This window comes from Phycodurus eques, chromosome 9, assembly GCF_024500275.1.
Source record: "Phycodurus eques isolate BA_2022a chromosome 9, UOR_Pequ_1.1, whole genome shotgun sequence".
NCBI lineage: Eukaryota > Metazoa > Chordata > Actinopteri > Syngnathiformes > Syngnathidae > Phycodurus > Phycodurus eques.
The window spans coordinates 18,521,940-18,545,046 of NC_084533.1; the positions used below are offsets into that span (position 1 = coordinate 18,521,940).

At 39.1% G+C, this 23,107-nt stretch overlaps 2 protein-coding genes across 2 annotated transcripts; both read left to right on the forward strand.

Moving 5' to 3' along the window:
- Nucleotides 1-299: 299 nt before the first annotated feature.
- On the forward strand, nt 300-16,840 carry sh3bgrl (SH3 domain binding glutamate-rich protein like). The gene is made up of 4 exons (XM_061685687.1): nt 300-721; nt 13,234-13,419; nt 15,641-15,721; nt 16,089-16,840. The coding sequence occupies exons 1-4, from the start codon at nt 314-316 to the stop codon at nt 16,122-16,124; spliced, it is 711 nt and encodes a 236-aa protein (XP_061541671.1). The 5' UTR covers nt 300-313; the 3' UTR covers nt 16,125-16,840.
- Nucleotides 16,841-18,695: 1,855 nt separating this feature from the next.
- On the forward strand, nt 18,696-20,031 carry si:dkey-237j10.2 (uncharacterized protein LOC568721 homolog). The gene is made up of 2 exons (XM_061686256.1): nt 18,696-18,922; nt 19,044-20,031. Exons 1-2 carry the CDS (start codon nt 18,799-18,801, stop codon nt 19,733-19,735), a joined length of 816 nt encoding a protein of 271 aa, XP_061542240.1. The 5' UTR covers nt 18,696-18,798; the 3' UTR covers nt 19,736-20,031.
- The last annotated feature ends 3,076 nt before the right edge of the window (nt 20,032-23,107 follow it).

Here is a 23,107-nt window from a genome sequence, read left to right on the forward strand (position 1 = left end):
ACAAAGGGCGATTCTATCGTCAACTGCATTTGTGTTTGAGTCCAATATGGCGCCCACTCCTCTCCTCGCTGACACATGTTTTTTTTTTTTTTTTTTTTTTCGGCTATTCCTGAATTCGTTTGAGTGGAAAGGCGTCCGCCGTCTACCCCAGACGCCTGCAGGGGGCCCACTGAGCCCGTCTCTTGGAACATGGCCGCCCTCACCTCTCACTGCTGTCTGCTGGACAAAAGAACCCTCAGTCGCGGCGGGTTACATACATTGCAACTCATTCTTTCGCCATTGTTTTGCTTGGACACATTCACGTGTCGTATGCATGTTTTGTACCGCAAAGAGTACAACGACGTCCGGCCGGACCAGACCAGACACCCTAGCACAGTGTGGCCGCCTTTTATTATTTGCCTTTCTGCGCGTACGTGTCTCACTGCTTGTGCACATCTCACGGCCCAGTCTCTCGAGATGTTGTGCTGGAAGGGGCGGGGAGGCCGAGGAGAGGCGGAGGAGGAATGCAAAGCTCCATCCAGTGCAGAGTAGGAGTGTTTGCGCACACAGTCTGCCTGCAACAGAGGATCAAACCTGGGAACTTTCTCGGTTTTTTCCCCCTCCCTTCAACAATTCCTGCCCATCAACCTGCCTCCAAAAGAGCCAGAGCAGCAACCGCCTGCATCCGTGCCTGACCATGGTCATCAAAGTGTACATTGCGTCCTCCTCTGGGTCCACTTCGGTAAGGGATGAATAATGTCACATCTTTATTGTGATGTGTGGCTATTTGCGGCATCCCCTGCTCCTAAACGTCAATCGGAGGGCAGCTGAACTTTGATTGAACTCAGAATGTGCATCAGTATGGAAATAACGGCTCCTCATGTTTTGGATAGACTATACACTTTTGAGCTGAGTTGTAGTAAGAGTACAACTTGAAACTTGCTGCTGTCAACTGTTGTGGTTTTGGTCTTTGTGTTTACTAACAAGTGATAGTTTGTGCTGATAAAACCAGGCTGGAAAACAGGAAATGCATGCGGTAGCTAAACATTTGCTGCGCATTCTCTGCTTGGAATGGTTTGAATTTGCTGTAGGAATCAGGGGTGTTTAGTTTCAGGCATGCCAATTTCATCTAGAGTGGAAAGGAATGACGGTGATGCAATTCTCCAGGGCCTTTGTAGAAGTGCAGCTGCAGAACACTGAGTTTAAGACATTTTGCATGACTGGTTTGGGCATTAAAGCATTAAATTAATCATGGGTATAAGCGCTGATAATAGTGAGCACAGGTCCACAGGTACAACTTAATGTAAGAGCTGTATTTATGTTTGATTAACACTACCAAAGTCACAGTGGTCTTACTTTAACTGTACTATATGTTTATTATTGTAATTGCTGTTGTAGAACTGCTCGGCATCATATTGAGAGGGGTTGCCAGTGTTTTGGTTCCCAGCTACATGGCAGGGCAGGCAAAAATATAAGAAATAGCTCTCAGTGTGATGCTGTGCACTTTAACACTTCCGCAAACTACAAGTAGAACAGTCACAGTATTGTTAAATTACCAGTAGTACCTTTCAGGCAGCGTCATAAAACAGGACATTCATGTATTATCTTTGTAAAGGGATCAAATTGGATTGTGTGAGTGTACTTAATGTTGTGGACAGTGAGTGTATGTTTGAGCTGTTTTCAAGCATCCGTCAGTGTCATTCAAGGTTGTAATATATTCCGTATACTTAACTAGCATGCCTTGGGATTTACATCACCTAAAGTGAAATGAAGTACTGTACTTTCGCTCAACACTCACTCAGTCACACAGTCTCTTTTCAGCTGGCAGCACGAAATGGCTTTATTGTCTTGACAGTAAATGATTGGTAAAAACTGCGGTGGTATAAAAGAACAGCGCCAATCTGTACAACGACTCAGAGATACACTTGCTACATCAACCTTGATCCTGATCTCTTTTAACAATCAGGAGCAACGGTGACTCATAAATGTGCCATGACAAACCTGGTCTGGTATATCAACTCACATTACAGTTTAATAATCCTTCCCTCGTCATTTGCGAATGCTTGATGGGAAAATTGTCCTTGTTTAGAGTATATATGAAAGTGTGTGAAGCAGCTGACTGGCTGACAATTCTAGTTCCAACTTAATGATAGAGCTTGTCAGGCCCTTTAGGGTCCCTGAAGGTGTGAAAATGACCTCTGAAAAGTATGCCGTTTCTGACAGACCACTTCCTTCCATGGTACCAAAAGAAGAACTGTGCTTCCACTAACAAAATCGTCTTCAAGCATGACAATGCACCAGCTAAAAAAAAATAATAAAAAAAAAATCAAGAAAAAACTATCCAAAAACTCACATTTTAATGGATGTAAGTATTCTGAAGCTGCTATCAAATAAGGGGTCATCCTATCTCAAAATCTAGCTTGATTTGTTATGATGTTTTTGATTGAAATAGATTTTGATTTCAGTAAATATGACCTCCCAATACTGCGAATTCAATAAATGACAATTTTCAGATCTCTTGAAACTCTTGTGCGTAATCATTTGGACCAGTGCATTTTAAGTTGTTTTATTTAAAAAAATAGTTGTTGAAAAACATTTAAATTATATTCTGATGATTGTTTACTTGTAAATTATGCCGACTGTCATTTGTGTTAACTATTCAGGAAAATTAGAGAAAAATATCATTTGCATAATAATTTGGAATCCAGTGTATATAAAGCATTCAAGGAACGCATTGTATTGTTTCAATTAACTGATACTTGGTATATGGTGTTATAAATAGGAAATATATAATGCTAAAACCAAATCATTAGCGGTTATTAAATTTACATTAACATACTGTCAGCATTTAAGCAACATTCACACACACACAAAAAAAAAAAAAACATCTACCCTTTGGCCCTTGGGCCTTACTTGTCCTAGGTCAGGTTTAATATTCGTACTAGTGTTTACTTCTGTGTTGTCACTGCCCAGTGTTGACACTTGTGGAGTTATTCATGTGCAATATGGGCATCTGAGCAGAAGGTGTTGTTTCATACGTTTCATCAATGTAAACACACACCCATACAGTTATATACGGCATATGTCACTAGAAATGCACATAGATACAATATTGGCATTAAATTGGAATTGGGCACTTGGACCTGCATTGTATTGTTTAACCCTAGGCTTTACATACACAATCAGGATTTTTAGACCCGATCACCGATCAGTGAGTTTAAATAAACCGATAACCGATCACAGACCTGATCACGACATATAAACTATATTGCCAAAAGTATTCGCTCACCTGCCTTGACTCTCAAATGAATTTAACTGGGATAGGCTCCAGCACTCCCGTGACCCTTGTGAGGATAAGCGGCTCAGAAAATGGATGGATGGATGATATCCCATTCTTAATCCATAGGGTTCAATATAACATCGCTCCACTCTTTGGCGCTATAATATCTTAAACTCTTGTGGGAAGGCTTTCAACAAGGTTTAAGAATGACTTTATGGGAATTTTTGCCCATTTTCCCAGGAGCATATTTGTGAGGTTACACACTGATTTTAGACGAGAAGCCTTGGCTCTCAGTCTCCGCTCCACCTCCAAACTGTTCCCACAAAGTTGGAAATGCCCAAAATATTAGCTCCTGAGCGCCAGTGACAGGAACTCTGAATGCTTCAGCATGCCAAGAGATTTTGGACATTTCCAACTTTGTGGGAACAGTTTGGAGGTGGCCCCTCCCTGTTCAAACACGACTGTGAATCAGTGCACAAATCAAGGTAAAAAAGAGAGAGTGTGATCTGGATGAACTTGACTGGCCTGCACAATCCTCACCTCAACTCTATAAAGCACTTTTGGATGAATTAGAGCGGATACTGAGAGCCAGGCCTTCTCATCCAACATCAGTGTGTTTAATGTTTAAACAACATTTAATCAAGCCGATCAGATCGGTGTAAAGTCTAATGAACACATTCTGCCACCACTGACTCCAGATAAAGGATAGTTTCCCTGTAAACTGCCGTCATCATTCCACCAAACTATGTTTTAGTCAACCAGCCATGGACACAATGTTGTACTATACACTCAATGTGTTTCTCAAAAGACCTTGTTGGCATTTTTGATTAAGTCACCCTAGTCCATATAGTTTCTTTAATGAATGAACTGTATACTGTACACTCATACCACATGTTATTGTTTGATAAAGATTTTAAGTCATATCCTGCTGCATATCTTTACTGCCTAGTGCCTAGTACGAACTTTAGCCACACATAATTTCCTTATTAACGCAATAAATTCACAGAGATAAGGTTTTGTTTCGTGAATACGGTACAAATGTTGTATTTACATTATTTGTGTTTTTCTCTGCCTTTGTTTTCGTCACAGAGTTTGTAGGTCAGCCATTATGTAATAAGCACGTTTTAGGCTTCTACCTCAGGCAGAAGTGAGGGAGCCTAGCAAAAGCTGTTCTTTTGTAAGTGTGTTGTAATACTGACAGAGCTCAGGCTTGGGTAGAGGTTACTGTTGTTGTCAAACCTCCAGCAAGCCTGTTAATCAAGACAAAACTATGATCACTGTCACATCGTCAGACACTCACATGCACACACATCCATGTACACACATTGGGTTGAATTAAGGGTTTCAGGCCTTCTTAAACCAAACAGCTGTATTTTTTTGTTTCCATAAGCATTTGCATTTGTCTGTGAAGAATGTTTTAAAGAAATTGTAGAATTGTGTGGGTTATTTTAACTAAATGTAAGTTGACCCTCAGCCTTAGTCTGCATTGTGGGCTATTGATCCAAGCTTGTGCTGGATACAGTTTAAACTAATCAATCCCTGCTGTTGTCTGGCTGCTGTTAATGACTGACCTTTTTAAAGGATTGATCGGGCCTGAATCTAATTTCACTTCCTTGACAACACAGCACTCATATAGTGGTGATGATGACGCTGATGACGATGTAGCTTGTAACTTAAAAACGAATCTTTTCACTCTTCCATATACCGAAGTAAGGCCTGGAGAATTACGCTAAATTGTATATGCTGTATCGTAATTAACCATCAGTCAATTTGAGGTTAAAAACACCTTACTGCTGTGTTCTATTCTATTCTATTCTATTCTATTCTATTCTATTCTATTCATGTTAGGTTAAGTGAAGATTCTAAATCCCAGGTGTCAGAGGCAAGTCCCAGGGGCCAGTGTCAGCCCACCAAAAAACAGCAGAGAAAAACAAGAAAGGAGAAAATCAAGAAATCAATAATTAATGCAGTGTCCCAGTATCCTGGGCTCTGAGTAACAAGACAGATAATATACTGTGATGTGGTAAAAAGGCACAGTGATTTGTGCAAATGCATTGGTGCACAGTGATGTTGGGAGCATGGAATATTCCAATTTTTATTTTGTAATTATTTTATTGTTTTATTTTCCTAATAATTTTGGAAAATTCAATGCTTGCAACTCTGCGGTAACAGTTTGGGGAAGGCCCCTTCCTATTCCAGCATGACTGGGCATCAGTGCAAAAAGCAGAGTCCATAAAGACGTGGATGAGAGTTTAGTGTGGGTGAACTGAACTGGCCTACACAATCGTGACACAAACGTGATAGAACACGTTTGGGGTTGAATTAGTGCAGAGCGGCCTTCTTGTCCAACATCATTGTGTGACCTCACAAACGCACTTCTGGAAGAATGGTTAAAGATTCCCATAAACACACTCCTAAACCTTGTGGAAATTAATTTCCAGAAGAGTTGAATAAGTTAAATACTGTAGCTGCAAATGGTGGACAAACACCATATTAAACCCTAAGGATTAAGAAGGGGATTTCACTTAATTTTTTTTGCAAGTCAGGGTTCGATCCCTGTGCTGTCCTGAGACCTACTTAGACTGCAGTGGGTGTCGTGAAAACAATGTGTAGTGTGAAAGCACCTGAAGAGTTCTTATCAATGCTCCGAGAGTCCAAACTGTTTTCCGTGATTATTGAGATACTGTATGTCACAACAACAATCTTATACATTTTAAATGATATCTGGAACAAGATGACCAAGGTACAGGTCAAAGTTTTACATTGCTTGCTCATATTCCTTGTTTTTACTCTACTGCTCGCAGATTTGTCTCAATCTTCAAACATTAAAGAGTGTTTGTTTTTGTTAATTCAGAAGGACATCTGATGATAACTGGCTCCCCTCATCTGATGATAACAATTCTAGGTCACCTTGTCTAAATCCACACACACACTAAAACATGTTGAGGGCTTAATAGAAAAATGTGGTGGCATGAGTGGAATGACCTGCATCAGCAGTTTTCATTCTCTGGGTATTAGAAACACATGATCCATTTCTGGACAAATAATACAGTGTGTGTGCTATTTTTCCATGGGCCCAATCTCAGTGTTATTTGCGTTGCGATCTTACTATGATGTGAAAGGCAACATACTGTATATTAGGGAACTAAAGCAGCAGACCATACGCTCATTCAGGACTCTCACTTTGTTCTTACGGTGATACATCCTGCTCCAAAAGTAATGCAACATTGATGCCAATTTATTTATTTATGTTTTTGTAGGCTTGAAGCATTTGGGTTTGGAATCAAAAGATTAAGATATCAGTTTTTCTTTTCAGGTATTTATATCTGGATCTGTTACACATCTTAGATGATACATACATATTTAAACAAATTAAAATTTTTAGGTGCACAAAAGTATTGTACTTATAGGCTTAATAAATTAAAATGAATTGAACATTTAGTAGTTTAGTAGTAGTGCAGTTTTGTACCTCGAGTGGTATGCGGGGTCTCTTTAATGGTTTGCAGATGAATCACTGAATTAAATGTTCAAACTGTACATAATGTTACAGTGGCTTGTTTTGGCAGTGTGTTTTGGGTAGGGGCTGGGCGATTAATGAAAAATTAATCATCACGATTATTTTGATTTATATTTAAATCATGATTTATCAACAGCGATTACTCGTTGATTTCAAAACTTAGCATTTATTCAACTACCAAAACTCAACTTTGAATATAACTTAAAAGAACAACTAGAATGTACATTAGTAACAAATAATCATAAAATAATAATATAATAAAATAATAGCAATAAATAACAATTAAAAAAAATACAATTAGGGCTGTGTGGTGCACACATTCCATTTACTTTAAGACAAAAAGAGTAGAAGAAGAAAGTGGTGAACTTTATTACTATAACTTGTTTTTCACAGATTAGGTATATGCGGTCAAGCTTGCACCGGATGGATCTTAGCGAGCAATCCTTTTCCAGGGTTGTAGGCATAAGAACAATGAAAAGGAACGAACTTTGTTGTGAAAATAATATCAGAGTGACACTTGCCAAGGTGAAAGGCCACAGCAAAAGTCACATTCATTGACAGTAAATTTTCATTTAATTATGTATTTGTGTTTTGTTGGTATTGTTCTTTGAACACAGTGACTGTGTGCAACTGATGCATGGCTCATCCTGTGCACAAAAAACCACACTTTATTACTTCAGTTAATAAGGGTTCTGTGAATGTGTGTATGAAACCTATGGGGTTTGTTACATTGAACAAGGTTAAGAACCACTGTTTTAAGGTCTTTCTTTTCCGCTATCAAAATGTTTCTGTCGTCAACTGTTGTTTTAATTGGCCTACTCATTCGACATCTGTTACTCAGCCTACCAGTGGTTTCATTCTTCTTCTGGACGTTCCAAATGGTTGTATTGGCTCTGGCCAATAATTGTGCAATGGCTGTGATTGAGTTTACATCTTCTCCCGGCTTCACAATTGTTTGTTAACCGTCGACAGTTCTGTGGTGTTCATGTTAGCTAGACCTCTCACTAGTGTAAATATAGTTTTCATGGGCTAAAAACTTGAAACTTAGTGCTATTTATTGTTTGAATAAATTAAGTAACACAGTTAGGCAGCAAAACACTTATCAGTCCCATTTTCCAATAATTTTGAATATGGAAAATGGGAAGATTAAAAAAAGGGGGCTATCTTCAAAGTGGTGTATCCTATCCAGATGTAGCTGAGAATAAAAGATGACTCTTGTCTCATTTTAACAATTTAATTTCAGACACAAAAATAAAACAATAAGGCATCACTGTTCCAATACTTTCAGAGGGGAGTGTAAGTAAGGGAGGCCGTCCTCTGGCTGAGGTGAAAGATAAATAATGATTAATAGTTACATGGCAACAGGGGAAGAGGAGTTATCACCTCACACACAGCCTGCCTATTTGGTTTCCTGCATATTGAAAACCCCCACATCATCACATTTAGGGGGCAACTTCCCTTATGATTAAATTTTGCTTGGAAAACTGGTGGTTGATGGAACTATTGCATTTATTGAATCAAAATAGAGATTCTTTATGCTTACCCACAATCTTTATTCATTAGTTTAGTTACAATGGAAATCCAAGAAAATTCACAAAAAGACACAAACAAGGAACTGGTGCAAAGATTACTCCTTCAGAGACAAGACTACTATGTTTAAGGAAACATAAAATGACTCATTTGTCTGAATTTGTCTGCCTCTTAATATTGCTTCAGCAGACTGCAGCTAAGCAATCTGGCTTGTCTCAATGCCGTCAGGCTGGGACGAGCATGGTGCTATCTCACTGATTATCACTCATACTTTGCTGTAGTGATCTGCCATGATGTAGGTTAGCATTGCACCAGGTGTGTGTTGATGTTCAGCTGAGGGTGTGTGTGTGTGTGTGTGTGTGTGTGTGTGTGTGTGTGTGTGTGTGTGTGTGTGTGTGTGCTAACTTGCAGAAGGCCTTATTTGGCTCGTGTTTGACTGGTTACCTCCTCTCAAGACCCAGAGGAGCTCTTGTTTCCGTCTGGCCTTGTAGGGCCATCCTCCTTCTTACATGCATCATCAAGGCCCTATTGGACAATGCACTCAAGCTCACATCGATGTAAGAGGCAGGGCTAAAACACAGTCAAGACACTCTTATGCAGGCCAATGTGGCACCCTAGGCGAGATTTTATTTGGTGCCCCCCCTTCATTTGCGATTTACATACGCTTTGTAAAGAATTTGAATAGCATTGTTTTTAACATTGTCATTCATTTATGAAACAACACACCCAATTTAAAAGACAAATGACATTTAAAATAATTTTATGCAACTATAATTTAAAATGTAAAAATGAAAAACTCAATCAATATATTTTCCACTATGCATGTATAATATACACTGTATATTTTTTCTGATATACATATTAGTAGCGTAGATTAAACCAATGGAGACATCGACTGAGTAGGTTCATTCTTCACAAATTATTTCTAATAGTTAAGACCAAAATCAGAATTGTATTATTGGCATTGTCAGTGAAAGGTACTTTCACAACTAGGATTTTTTCTCGGTCCAGTTGCAGCATGAAACATAGACATAGATAACATAGTTAATAATAACAATAAAAATTCAAATAAAAATAGATGAAGAAGAAGGAAAATAGACAATGTGCATAAGTAGGTATGTTACGAATATTTTCAAAATAACTTATATCAAAACAGATTAAATAGATATTAGTGGATAGAGGAGTGTTTCATAAATATAATGAGCCTTGGTTTGTAAGAATCGGATAAGGATTAAGGATTTGATACCACTTTTTATGTGGAAAGTTAGCCAATATTTTCTGCCCAGAAATCAATGTAAATCATTCGGAAACTTGTGATCGAAACTTTGACTCTTTGGTAGAAAAATGTTTCTTCATAGTTGAGATGGAAATGTGATGTTTAAACAAGGTGGCATCCGCTTGAGACTTCCGAGCAGTTCACTTTGATGATCAAACTGTGGGCACCATGATTGTCAGAATTACTTCAAACTTCACAAAAAACAAGAATAATAATAGTGAATCACCTTCATATAGTTTTCTACCACCTCCCAATCCAATGTGTCATTTTCAGACGCTGAAATCGAGGTTCATTTTCACCTTTGTCAGAACGAGAGAAAATCCCAACCGAATTTAAATTGAAAAAAAAACGATGTGGTAATTTGAAAATAACAAGTATTACCTTGTGCGAAACAATGAGAAAATGAGATTTTGGTGGACCTCTGCTAAATTCACGTACCCACTTTCCAGGGTACAAAAAAATGGGGGGGGGGGAAATGGCGGCCGTTTTTCTGGATTTAGTAACATACCTACAATAAGTACAAGCAGTGTGTAATAAGCATCAGGTGTAGGTGTGAAGTTTTAATGGTTGATACAGGCTTATTTAGTGTTCATGAGTGACGGGCAAGGGGAAGAAGCGGTGGATACCTGCGTGCAGCAAATCTAGAGAAATTAAAACTGGTTATTCACTGACTAGCATATAATGTTGAGGCTAGTCACTAAGGAGCAAATTGTCAAGCAAGTACACAGTGCTAAATAACTGGAGGTGTGTGAGCTATTTGCAGAGGTAGGAGCAAGTGACAATGTGTGATTTTTTTTAATGGCATAGTTTCCAGTTTCAGTCTTCATATTGACTATCATTTTAGTGTCTTAGCAATTCAGTGCGTAACCAACGTCAAGCTTTGTTAATGTTTGACCAGCTACAGCATGTGAGCTAACTGTGAGGTTAGCATAGCTTACATGCATGCGCCTGTAGTCTCATGGAACCGGATAAAGTTAGATGCCGTAGTTGTTGTGACTCTTATCTTTGATTTGGATGTCACCATTCTCTTTTTCCTGATTTTATCCCCCAAGATCCTTGAATTCAAATGTAATCATTGAGGATATCACTGCTCCATGATAACTTGCTTCATGAGGCGCCCTCTGGGTGCACTTCGAGTCATACCGTAGTTGCGGGTTGCCAGGTTTACACTGTCCACCAGTCCAAGCAAGCTACACTTTCAAAAACAAAATACACTTTCTTGAACATCCATCCATCCATTTTCTGTACCGCTTATCCTCGTTAGGGTCGTGGGTGTGTTGGAGCCTATCCCAGCTATCTTCGGGCGAGAGGCGGGGGTGCACCCTGAACTGGTCACCAGCCAATCGCAGGTCCTTTCTTGAACATTGATTTTATATCGTCATTTGGTGGAATAATAACTTGGCATTGATTTACATCTCAATCTATGTCATCGCCAGCGTTGCCATTTTAAGAGTTGATAGTTGTCGCCGTTTTTTCCCATTTTTGTGGTGTTCCCTGAAGCCACTGTGTGCTTAACATTTGCCTTTTTCACCTATCATGCTCATGTCCATTTCAACGGAATGACAGAGGCCGCTGCTTATTCTTCTGCTTCTAAAACTATTGTTTTGCATACAGTATAATGTAATATACATAATCAGAAGTTAATGTCTTGTTAAATCTGGTGTAAATCCCATACAATCATAAATACTGTTGTGTATGCTTGAAGGAACACACATTTCCAGTTAAATTGTAAGGGATTTAAGCCTAATATTGCTATTTTCCTTCAAACTTGAAATGCACGGTTGTAGACAAAAATGTATTGGACCAGGAACTTTCTTGATTACTTTTCAATATGCAAGTGGTTAAAATAAAAACTAGAATGCCACTCAGATGAGTAAGGAATTTGTAATTAGCAAGCTACTTCCTGTTTTGTGTCAGAACGCTGTAGACCAGGGGTCTCAAACTCAATTTACCTTGGGGACGCTGGAGGCAGAGTCTGGCTGAGGCTGGGCCGCAGCCTCGGCGCACATGTACGCGCGCGCAATTTAAATTAGAAATTTAAAAAAAATCCAATCTTCTCAAACATCTTTTTTATTTTTTAACACAAAATACGATAAACAAGGATGCTGGTGTAAACAAGTTGTGTGCAAAACTACTAATAAAACTCTCAATCAATCACTCAATCAACAAATAAATAAACAAGCAGAAAATAAAATTAACAAGGACCCTGGTGTAAACAAGTTGTTTATAACTTTCCTCGGGTACATCACTTCTTTGGTAGTAAATGTGTATGGAACATACTGTACTGTTAACTGTATTATGTTTTCTGTACAAAACTAATCAAACAATCAACAAATACATAAACAAATTAAGAACTGATAAGTATTTAAAAAAAAAAGTGTTTTAAGTTGCTGCCCAGCGTGACATTATACGACGTATATAGGTTAGGTATAGGTATATAGGTTGTCTTTTTTTTTCCATTTAACATGGGAGTGGATGGGGGTTGCCATGCCATCCAAGCATCTTTTCTTTTTTTCCATTTAACATGGGAGTGGATGGGGGCCACGATGCGTGGCGCGCTCAGCCCAACTGCAGCCCACCCCCACACAGATCCGACCGGACTCAGACCGCAGACCACACCAACAAGTTCCCCACCCTTCTTTTAGCTCGCCGCGCAGGCATCACTTTGATTTATTCAGAGAGAGACATAACCTATATACGTCGTATAATGTCACGCTGGGCAGCAACTTAAAACACTTTTTTTTGGACGTGTTGTGAACACAGCGCGCTGGGACGAATGTCCGCGTTTGCCGAGTCAGGCACAGAAGAAAAATCTCCATGGCAACGCTGCTGTAACTTTCACTCATTGAAAAATGTTTCTCTGCTTGCATCAAGCCCGGTTGAAGGCACGCCCCCAAAATCCATATACCGCACCGTGATTGGTAGGTTCGTCAGCTCCGCACACAACACTGTAAAAATGCCATTCATATAAAACTCGACTAACATTAAACTTTCATATTAACATGGGGGCCACAAAATATCGTCTCACAGGACGCAAATGGCCCCCGGGCCGCCAGTTTGAGACCCCTGCTGTAGACGTTTCCATCAGTGGGATAGTTACTCAAATGGCACAAGTGAATTATTGTATTACATGTATCCTGATAAATAATGGGATAGCCCCTTGTCCATACACTACCCCTAAAAAAAGTATTGTTTAAATTGTTGGTTTTTTGCCTAATGCTGCAACCAACAAACCAACAGCGATGGAAACAATATCTCTCTCGCCTCTTTGATTTGTAATTAGAGTCCTGTTTCTCCACCTATAGTATATTGTTAGCTACTTGGGAATTTCATCAATCTTCTGATAAAACAAAAATATAATAATTAAAGAGGGAGGTATCATTGCCGACACTGAGCTCTCAAGTACTCGTATTAACACGAATCTTAATATTTTGTCATTCTTTATTATTTTATTTCTTTCACACACACTGAAGTTTTTGTTGTGTGATTTATCACAGCAAGGAGGAAGTGTGGAGTTTTTTTCATGCAGATCCTTCACAGTTTCGTGAAACCAAGCTATTCTGTTTCCTCAAATAGCTCTTCGTAGTTGACTCATCACTAACTGACAACTTCCTCTTTTGCCCTCTCCCACCTCCCTCTACCCATACACAGATTAAAAAGCAGCAGCAGGACGTGATGGGCTTCCTGGCAGCCAATAAGATCGGGTTTAAGGAGTGTGATATAGCCGCCAACGAGGCTCACCGGAAGTGGATGCGAGAGAACGTTCCGGAGGAGTCACGGCCAGCCACAGGGAACCCTCTTCCACCACAGATATTTAATGAAAGCAAATATTGTGGGGTGAGATAGAAACAAATGCTATAAAGTGGAACTAAACCCTGGATGTCAACACTTAGTGTTGTATTGTAAATGTGCAAATCTTCTTTAAATGATGCTTTTTACTTAAATCTACAGAGTATTTATCAAATGTAAGGCAACAAGCTATATACAGTATATATTTACTAGGCTTTACGCGATCAGGATTTTTGGGGCCAATCACCGATCACGATAACCGATCACCGATCCGAAAAACACGATAACCGATCACCGATCCGATCACAAGATGGAGAAATGTTTCTATATAACTGACCTGTTCATTTACTGTATATACTTGTGTATTTAAAAAATATATATATATATACAATAAATAATGTATATCTTTGTTCCTCAATTTATGCCAGTAAGGCATAGTGACAGACACAAATGAATGATCTTCTATTAGATGGCAGGAAGTAAATACAGTAATTAATGTATCCACTTTTTGTGACATTTTTGTTTGTTGGTGTGTCGTGAGATTTTTTAATTGTAAAATATGTTCTTTGGCTACATAAAGGTTGGAAATCACTGCTCTAGTCAGATCGTGTATTCTAATCAGTCAGGTCAAACCAACATTACATGACAGAAATAATGGGTGCTAACTTACTGTAATTAAATTACTTTATTTTTAATTAAATTACTTCACCCACACCGAAACTTTAGAGCAGGATACGACAGAATGGCGGAATGTTTACGTACAACCGTCAGTGCTTGCAGTAGCTTGCTAGGCTACATAACGTTTTGTTGCCTTCTTTTCGAGCCGTATCGTATTACAATAAAAGTATGTGAACATACCTCAAGCAAGCCTTAAACAAACGTCCTTTCCTGTCCTGAGCACCGGTGACCACCAACACACGTTTTTCCCAATTTTGTCCTTATAATACAAAGTTGCCGCGCTCCACGCTTGTTGTCGCCGCCACGGTAACGAGTTTATTCGGTCGGTTTGAGTTGACAAGATAAAGCCCGATGATCGTAAAAATGGGACGCAGCGGTATCGGAATACAAGATTTTATTGCAGTAGTCTGACAGTGCAATCGTGAAAGAGCAAATTTGTCTTGTAGTCTGATCCGTGCATTACGTGTTGTCTGTTCCTCACCGCCGACATGTTTTTTTTTTTGTTAGTTTTTTTAAATAACTTTATTGGCCGTCAGATATTTCCAATACTACGTCAAAAGACACACGACAAGGCTAAAAATAAACTAGCTTTTGGATTCAAATATACTGTGCAGGTGGCGACGCGGAGTAAATGTCTTTTGCCTAGCCGGTCAATGACGTCATTGATTGGGTCGACGAATTATGACATTAAAGCCGATCAGCATAAAAAGGTAAATATCGGCCAATACCGATCAGCCTGATAAAATTGGTGTAAAGTCTAATATATAATAATATTTATTTATTGACTGTTGCTATAAGAAATCTTCACACCCTCCTTCAAACGCCAGATTTTTTGCAAAAAAAAGGAGACCGTGTTTAACTCATTAAAAAAATAATAACCCACCATTAAAGTGAACTATTACCTGTACAACTCAACTCAAGTCTTTTTTCATCTTTTCGAGAGAGGAAGATGAGAGGAAGTAAAAATCTAAATCTGGAATTATTATTATATAATTAAATATGTTTTTTTAAAATTGTGATGTACATGTCATACGCCGGCGGCCAATAATAATAATAATACAGTATTAATACAGTGTCAGGCGGCACGGTGACAGACTGGTTAGCACATCTGCCTCATAGTTCTGAGGACCGGGGTTCAAATCCCGGCCCCGCCCAAAAACGTGTGGTAGGTTGATTGAAGACTGTAAATTGGCCGTAGGTATGAATGTGAGTGTGAATGGTTGTTTGTTTCTATGTGCCCTGCGATTGCCTGGCGACCGGTTCAGGGTGTACCCCACCTCTTGCCCGAAGATAGCTGGGATAGGCTCCAGCGACCCTGGTGAGGATAAGCGGTACGGAAAATGGATGGATGTTATACGCCGCACGTTTTAAATAATTTATCTTGGTTTTATTATTATTTTTCTACAAAAACATGGTAATCTAGCAGGGGTGTGTAGACTTTTTATATCTCCTCTATCTCTCGGTATACCGATTTATCTGGATACTTTTACTACTTTATGTTATCATTCCTTGGAGGAGAGCTTGTTTTTTGGGGTGCAGATTCATATATCATCTCTCAAGTTGTTTTTCCTTCTCTTTCCTTGCTTCTCAGAACTACGAGGCCTTCTTCGATGCAAGAGAGGACAACGCTGTGTATGCATTTCTCGGTCTGACTGCTCCCCCCGGCTCAAAGGTAAATATTTTAGGAACCCATCACACATACTGTACTTTCTTACCGCACACCATGTTTTTCCCGTGTATGTTCTGTAAATACTAATACTCTCATCCTCAGCAAAGACTGTGATTACCTTTAAGAAAACAATTTAATTCCACATTTTTGTGACGTCACTTAAGTATGGCTCATGAGTGTCTCTCTGCTGCACACTGGCGCCTCCCTCCTGTCTTAATAGCAAATGCAGGAAGGTGTGCCAGTTACCATAGAAACAGAAGGGATTTCCCCTTTTATGTAGCCGGGTATGTATGTATAAATAATCAGTTTTAATATTGCATTCTGTCTCACACTATGTCGTTCCTTTCTTGCCATTTGTGTCTCTTTGCAGGAGGCTGAGGCTCAGCTGAAGAAAGCACAGCAGTAGCGTTCACCTTTTCTGTTGGACAACCAGAGCTAGCCTGACCAGGAATACATTTAGAAAAAAAGTATGAAAAATGTTCATTTTTCATGTTTTTAAGATTTTGTCATTAATTGTGCCTTGTCGGCTATTGTGAAATGAGGTACAACAAAAGAAAACAGAATATTCTGCTTATCAAGACTGCCACGCTTCCTCAACCTACCGTAACCTTAGCCTGCTTGCCTATTGGTCCAATGTCAAGTCGATCATCCATTTAGCATGATTAAAAGATGTGCAATGTAGCCTCAAGATGTCCTTGTGCACTATATAATGTGCACGTCACACTCATCATCAGAATATTGATTAATATAAGGTCTTAAATCTTCTTGAATTATAGAAATATTTTCATTTTGTGCTCCTGTCTGTTCTGTTATTGCCAAAACTCCAGCACCTTCTGCAGGAGCATCCCAATCCCATGTTTTATGTTTATGCTTCTTCCTTCTAACTGTCTTAAAGCTGTTTTAACAGACCTTTTTCTAAGAGAAAATATATGTTTAACATTGAGACATCACAGCGACAGGTGTGACATTTTTATTTGCTGTTTGAGGTTTTTTTTTTTTTTTTTTTTTAATGAGTGCAACAAATATTATGTAAGCCTCCTCTTTTATATTGTGTTGGAAATACCAGTCTTTAGGGGGAATCAAAGTTATCTTCCCTAACTTAAAATAAAATGCTGAACTACAGAGGTTTCTGTGTCTTTTTAATGGGTTTGAAAAAGGGACAAGAAACATTTGAATGCATTTATTCCTGCCAGTCATTTGTAGTACATTCCAAATGTATTTTATGGGGTTGAGATCAAAGGTTCTCAGGCTTTTCTCCAGTGTTTGTCAACCTTCTTTCAGTTGACTAGCTACTGATGAAATAAAAAAAATACCACCTCTGCCTCATTGTAATGTGGATGCTTAGAACTTAAATAGGTCAGCAGTCAAATAATTTGAGTCCAAATAAAAACCCAAAAGCGTCCTAAAATGATGTTTTTTGTTTGTTTGTTTTTTGTTTTGTACAACTATTAAAGTTCCCAGGGCGCCACGATGGACGACTGGGTTCTGATCCGGCCTTCGGCTTTCCTGTGTTGATTTTGTATGTTCTCCCCGAGCTTGTGTTGATTTTCGTCCTTTGCATTTACATTAGGCCTAGATGTTATTTAAAAGATTACATAGTTCAACTACTAAATTTTTCACAGACCACTTGCTCTTGGTTTCTCTTGGAACACCAGATCACACCAAACTCATCGCATCTCATGAGGTCCTTGTGAAACCTCGCTTTACGCACTGCTCCACAGTCATGTTGGGACAGAAAAGGGTCTTCCCCAAACTTTTTTCCCAAAACTGGAAGCATAGAATTGTCCAAAATATCTTGGTAAAATGAAAATGTTGGTTTGAATTAAGGGATGTATCACAATCTTTCATGGATTATCACTTATTAAGAGGAGTGTTCAAAGAATCATGTTGTAGGCTGCACTTCAGTATAACGGAAACATGGCAAGCATATGTTATTCACCATAAAAATAGACATTTTATTGTACTACTGAATGGCTGTATTCTACTTCATTTGTCCTCTACTACAGTGTTTCTCAAACAATTCCAGACTGTCACTGAGAAATTGCTACGACACCAGTCAGTCACAAGCAACCATTCCCTCGCACATTCACACCTATGGGCAATTTAGAGTTTTCACTTCGCATGCATGTTTTTGGAGTGTGGGATGAAGCCGGAGTACCAACAGAAAACTCGTGCAAGAAAAAGGAGTACAACTTAGAAACTTTCTAATCGACTTGGTCTTCAGCTATTGATTCGTCTTCTAAGTTGACTCATACCTAAGCATCCACTACTGGTGTCACAAAAACATGGGGTGTATTGAGTGGAGGACCACACTTTGACAACACCACTCTACACCAGTGATTCCCAAGTAGGTTGTTTTGGCACCCTAGTGTGCCTTGAAAGATCATCCAGCGTGCCGTGGGAAATGATCCAATTTCACCCCATTCGTCTGAAAATTGGGAAAAACAGCTTTGTATTCAATTAAACAGGCCGAAAATCTCTTATTGAGAAAGTCAATTTGTGTATAAATTGAGAAGAGATCACGATTTGAGTGTCCTTTTTTGTTGACATTTTTCTTTGGTGGTATGCTATGGGACCTTTCCCTACATAAAAATGGTTTCTTGGCTCAATAAAGGTTGGGAAACGTTGCCCTACACAGCACGCGCCTACATAATCTCTCACTTGCTCAGGTCCATACTATAGTTGAGTTTAAGCTAAAATATTTTCAGATTAAATTTCTTTGTATGACCTGAAAGAAACTAACATCAACAGTTCATATGTTTAATTAGCTGAATCCCTGAGATGACACAATGTTAAAACACAAAAATTAACAACAACAACAAAGAGTCACACAAAGAGGATACATTTTAAATTTCAAGTTTGTCTACTCATCATGAAATAGCAGTCGCCTTCTTCTCTTTTCTTATTGTTTTTTTAAATTCTTGATTAAGGAAGTAAGTTGAGTGGGTGGAGAGGTCACTTCTCTGTTGGAGAAGTGACACAGTCCAGTCGATCTCCACATTTACATCCGCAGTCACATTTTAATTCTAGTTTTAACGACTAGCAACAAAAAGGCAATAGCAAAGACATAATTGTGAGTGATGCTGGGAGAAGGTTTTCTGAGGGTGTTGCTTTACAAGGAGGACAAAAAGGTTACTTCTGATTCCATGGGACACAAGTTACAGACAAGCTCGAGTATTCCTCAGACAGACCTTCAACAGAGAGGTGAGTTATCGCTCATGAGTTATCACTAAACTTTTGACTGCACTGTGAAATAGGACTTCTTAGGGAATGACAAATTACAAACTCTTTTATTGTCTGTGTATTTTGTGTATTGTATGTTTAGGTCTTGACCAGGATGAGACTGACTACAGACTTTCTAATAAATTGCGCAAAGTACCTCCAGCTGCCACAGGCCTTTCTATCCCCAGGTGTTCACCTGCTCAAACCCTCGAAATGGACCTGACCCTCTGTTCAGGTCCTTGCAGCCTCCTGGAACATTATCCTGACCTCCAGGTGGCTGACTCTGGCCCCATCTCTTATAATCCCAAAACCAGCGCCACTCAGCAAGATCTTTATGCTCACTCTTGTGCTTTGACTCTGTCAGAGCGTGCAGAACAGCAGCAGTTACTTCACGAGCCTCTCCTATCACTGCCAGACCAAGGCTATCTGGTTATGGGTGATGGGGTGAACACCAGCTTGGGTCTGCCCACCTCACAGTTAGAGCCCATGTCAAACTCATTGCTAAATGGACTTCTGGAGAAAAAGCTGGATGAGGTATATTTGCAGCACCTGACCGATAACCTGGCTCGATGCAACTCCAACCTGGGTAACAGCCTCCTGCATGGCCTGGTGCCCCCTCTGCAACCTAACAACTTACAGCAGGACCCCGACTCGCTGGAGTCCAGTTTGGAAAAGGGACCTGGAGGAGAGAGAGGCAAGAAGATAAGTCAACTGACCACCCCAAACTTAGCTCCGTGTTCCTCCAACTTTAGCACTCCCATCCTTCGTATTTCTGAGGATGTTCACCCAGAATGAAAGCATTTAAGGTGGTACTTACATATGTTACTTACATTACAAACATAGTTGATTTTTATTCTTTTCATCCAATGAAATTTCAAGGACTCCAATGTGTTTTGTTTCACTGTAATGGATAATTTGAGAGTTCGCTCACTTTTGGTGACGTGATTCTTCTTTGACTGCTTGCATATGACACCTGCTGGTAGATTTTTGTACGGCACCACTATTTCAACATACCACTGGTGATATACCTGAGATTTGTCAGACATTTACTACATTTATGTAAACTGTGATTAAGAGTAACTCTCCTTTGATACGGAAGAAATATTGTAAAGAAAAATAAATCTATCATCTTTTCCTTTCAGCTTGTCCCTTTTGTGGTCACCACAGCGCGTCATCGTTTTCCATCTAAGCCTTTATTCTGCATCCTCCCTTTTTAACAGCAACTACCCTCATGTCTTCTCTTAGGGAATCTATCAACTTTCTCTTAGGTTTTCTTCTAACTCCTAACTCCTTGCCCGGCAGCACCATATACTCATCATTCTTCCACCAACATACTCACTATTTCTCCTCTGAACATGTCCAAACCATCGAAGTCTGGTCTCTATAACATTGTCTCCAAAACATCTAACCTTAGCTGTCCATCTGATGAGCTCATTTCTAATCCTACCCACATTGGTAGTGACGAGTGTTGAGGTTCATGGCTGGTGAGGCACTAATATTGGAGTCAGATTTACAAATTTCTAAGCCAAACATTATGGCGTATCTGCCCTTGAATTTATATATATTTATATATGTATATATATATACACAGTAGGTGAAATAAGTATTTAACACATCACCATTTTTCTCACTACATATATTTCCGAAGATGCCATTCATGTGAAATTTTCACCTGATGTTGGGAACAACCCAAGTAATCATACAAGTAATCAAACATAAAAAGTATGTGCCCTGCGATTGGCTGGCAACCAGTTCATGGTGTACCCCACCTCCTGCCCGATGATAGCTGGCATAGGCTCCAGCTCGCCCCGCGACCCTAGTGAGGAGAAGCGGCTCAGAATATTGATGGATGGATATATATGTATACATACATATATATATTTATATAGAAAATGCCAGGAACAGCCTACTTCACAATTCGCTGCAATTGTTCAGTTATTTATTTTCACTGTCACCCTCTAAAAATGCATTTCAGTTACAGTGAATTATACAGGTTATAGGTCACATTAATTGTGGAAAATGACTTTCAATTATTTATCCTGGTTTCATTTGTTTAAATCACCACCTTGAAATTTGAACAGCAGTGTGCAGACTTTTTCTGTCCACTGTATATCCCATGTGACTAGTAAAAAAAAACATTATCGTACAAAGAAGTGTTAAAAGGCCTACGACGGACCAGAGGTGGTAAAAGTATCCACACTCTCCAGGCTACTTAAGAAGTACAGAAAAAAGTACTCTGGTAAAAGTAGAAGTACTTATTAAACACCTTGACGTCTCAGGGCACCAATGAATGTTGTTGTTTCATTTAATTTTGATTTGGGAGACATTTGTCTCCAGTAGATGGCAACAAAAACCACATTTTTAAAGTTCCACACCCAGGCCATAAAGTAATATTAGTTGTTCATTGTTTGAGTAACTATGGACTGTTCGCTATAGTTTTGATGTTTAAATTCTTTGGACCAAGACTTATATGCAACTACAGTAGAAAGAGATCCATAAAGACACGTGAAAGAAAGAGAAATGCCTAAAAAACTGCTATTATAACATACCAGACCAAAGTGAGCAGACAAAAATTACACAGGTATGCAATGCATCTGCTAGAAATGAGTGTTTTACATTTGAAGTGTTAAAGAATATTGACTGAAATTTAGTGACTAGTGTTCCTGTACGGTGTATGTCACATGAAATAATTGGCACTCATTACAGAGAGCATTCTCAAACATTTTCAAGACCAAAGTTGAAGTTTTGTTCCTCTTCTTACTACAGTTATAATACAATATTTTTTTATAAATGAAAATTGATAATATAAAACATACTTTTTCTTTCCTCTGAAACATTTTTTTTTTATCAGTTATTACAAAAATAACATTTTAATTTTATATAATTTTCACACATCCATCCATCCATTTTCTGAGCCGCTTCTCCTCACTAGGGTCGCGGGCGTGCTGGAGCCTATTCCAGCTATCATCGGGCAGGAGGGGGGGTACACTCTGAACTGGTTACCAGCCAATCGCAGGGCACATACAAACAAAAAAACATTCACAATCACATTCACACCTATGGGCAATTTAGAGTTGTCAATTAACCTACCATGCATGTTTTTGGGATGTGGGAGGAAACCGGAGTGCCCGGAGAAAACCCACACAGGCACGGGGAGAACATGCATTTTTTTTAGAGGATTTTTTTATACAAACTTGCAACTTCATTCACGTCAAATGATATCTTCTCTTGTAAAATCACGGCTTCTTTTGTCAAGTGCATCTTACCTATGCGGATCCTCTCTGTGAAAAGTGCGTTACAGGGCTATACAATTATTAATAATATTTATAATATATAATGGTAATATAATACACCTGAATCAAAAAGTTACCTGGGATGCATGACCCATTTCGTATCAGGCTTCCCTATACTGTACATAATAGGAAGTGGATGAAGAGTTCATTGGAAGGCAGACTGCAGACTTATTGAGTCATAAAATATTAATATAAATATTAAACTATTGTTTAATATTTATATTAATATTTTATGACTCAATAATAATAATAATAATAATTAATGCCATTACTTTTTATTTATTTGCACTGGCACTGCCCCATGTCCATAATGTGTCACCAGAGATACAGGAGATAAAAGTACACATTGTGACTTCACACAGGAAAATAGCCCGCTTTTACCCAGCTTTTCTAGTGTCGCCGTTCTCCATGCTCCAAGTGAACACTCATCAGAATACAAAAGCATTTCCCACGAGATGGTCTCTGATGGTCTCAGTTCCACCTGCCACATAGAAACACCCCCGCTTTGCTTTGAATCAAGAATAAAAACTTTGACAAATAAGAGGGCAGACACAATTGACCATTACAAGGAGTGTGTACAATCTAATGTAAAACCTTCCTTGCCTAAAGATTTGAAGGTCATTTGGATCTCCGGTCTAATTCCTTTTCAAAGTGTTCCTCATAGAGTAACACCAAGCTAACAGATACGTTACGTTCCTTAAAGCTTGCACACTTGCCGTCTTCATTCTACACACACAACAACCAGTCCCCATTGCCTTTACAAATGCTTGGCACACCAAGGGAAATTTGACGAGGGCAGACATGCTTCCGAAAATAACTCTGGTACCCCTGCCTGCCCTCCTTAGTTACTGGAGCTTCTTGCCCCCTCACAGCT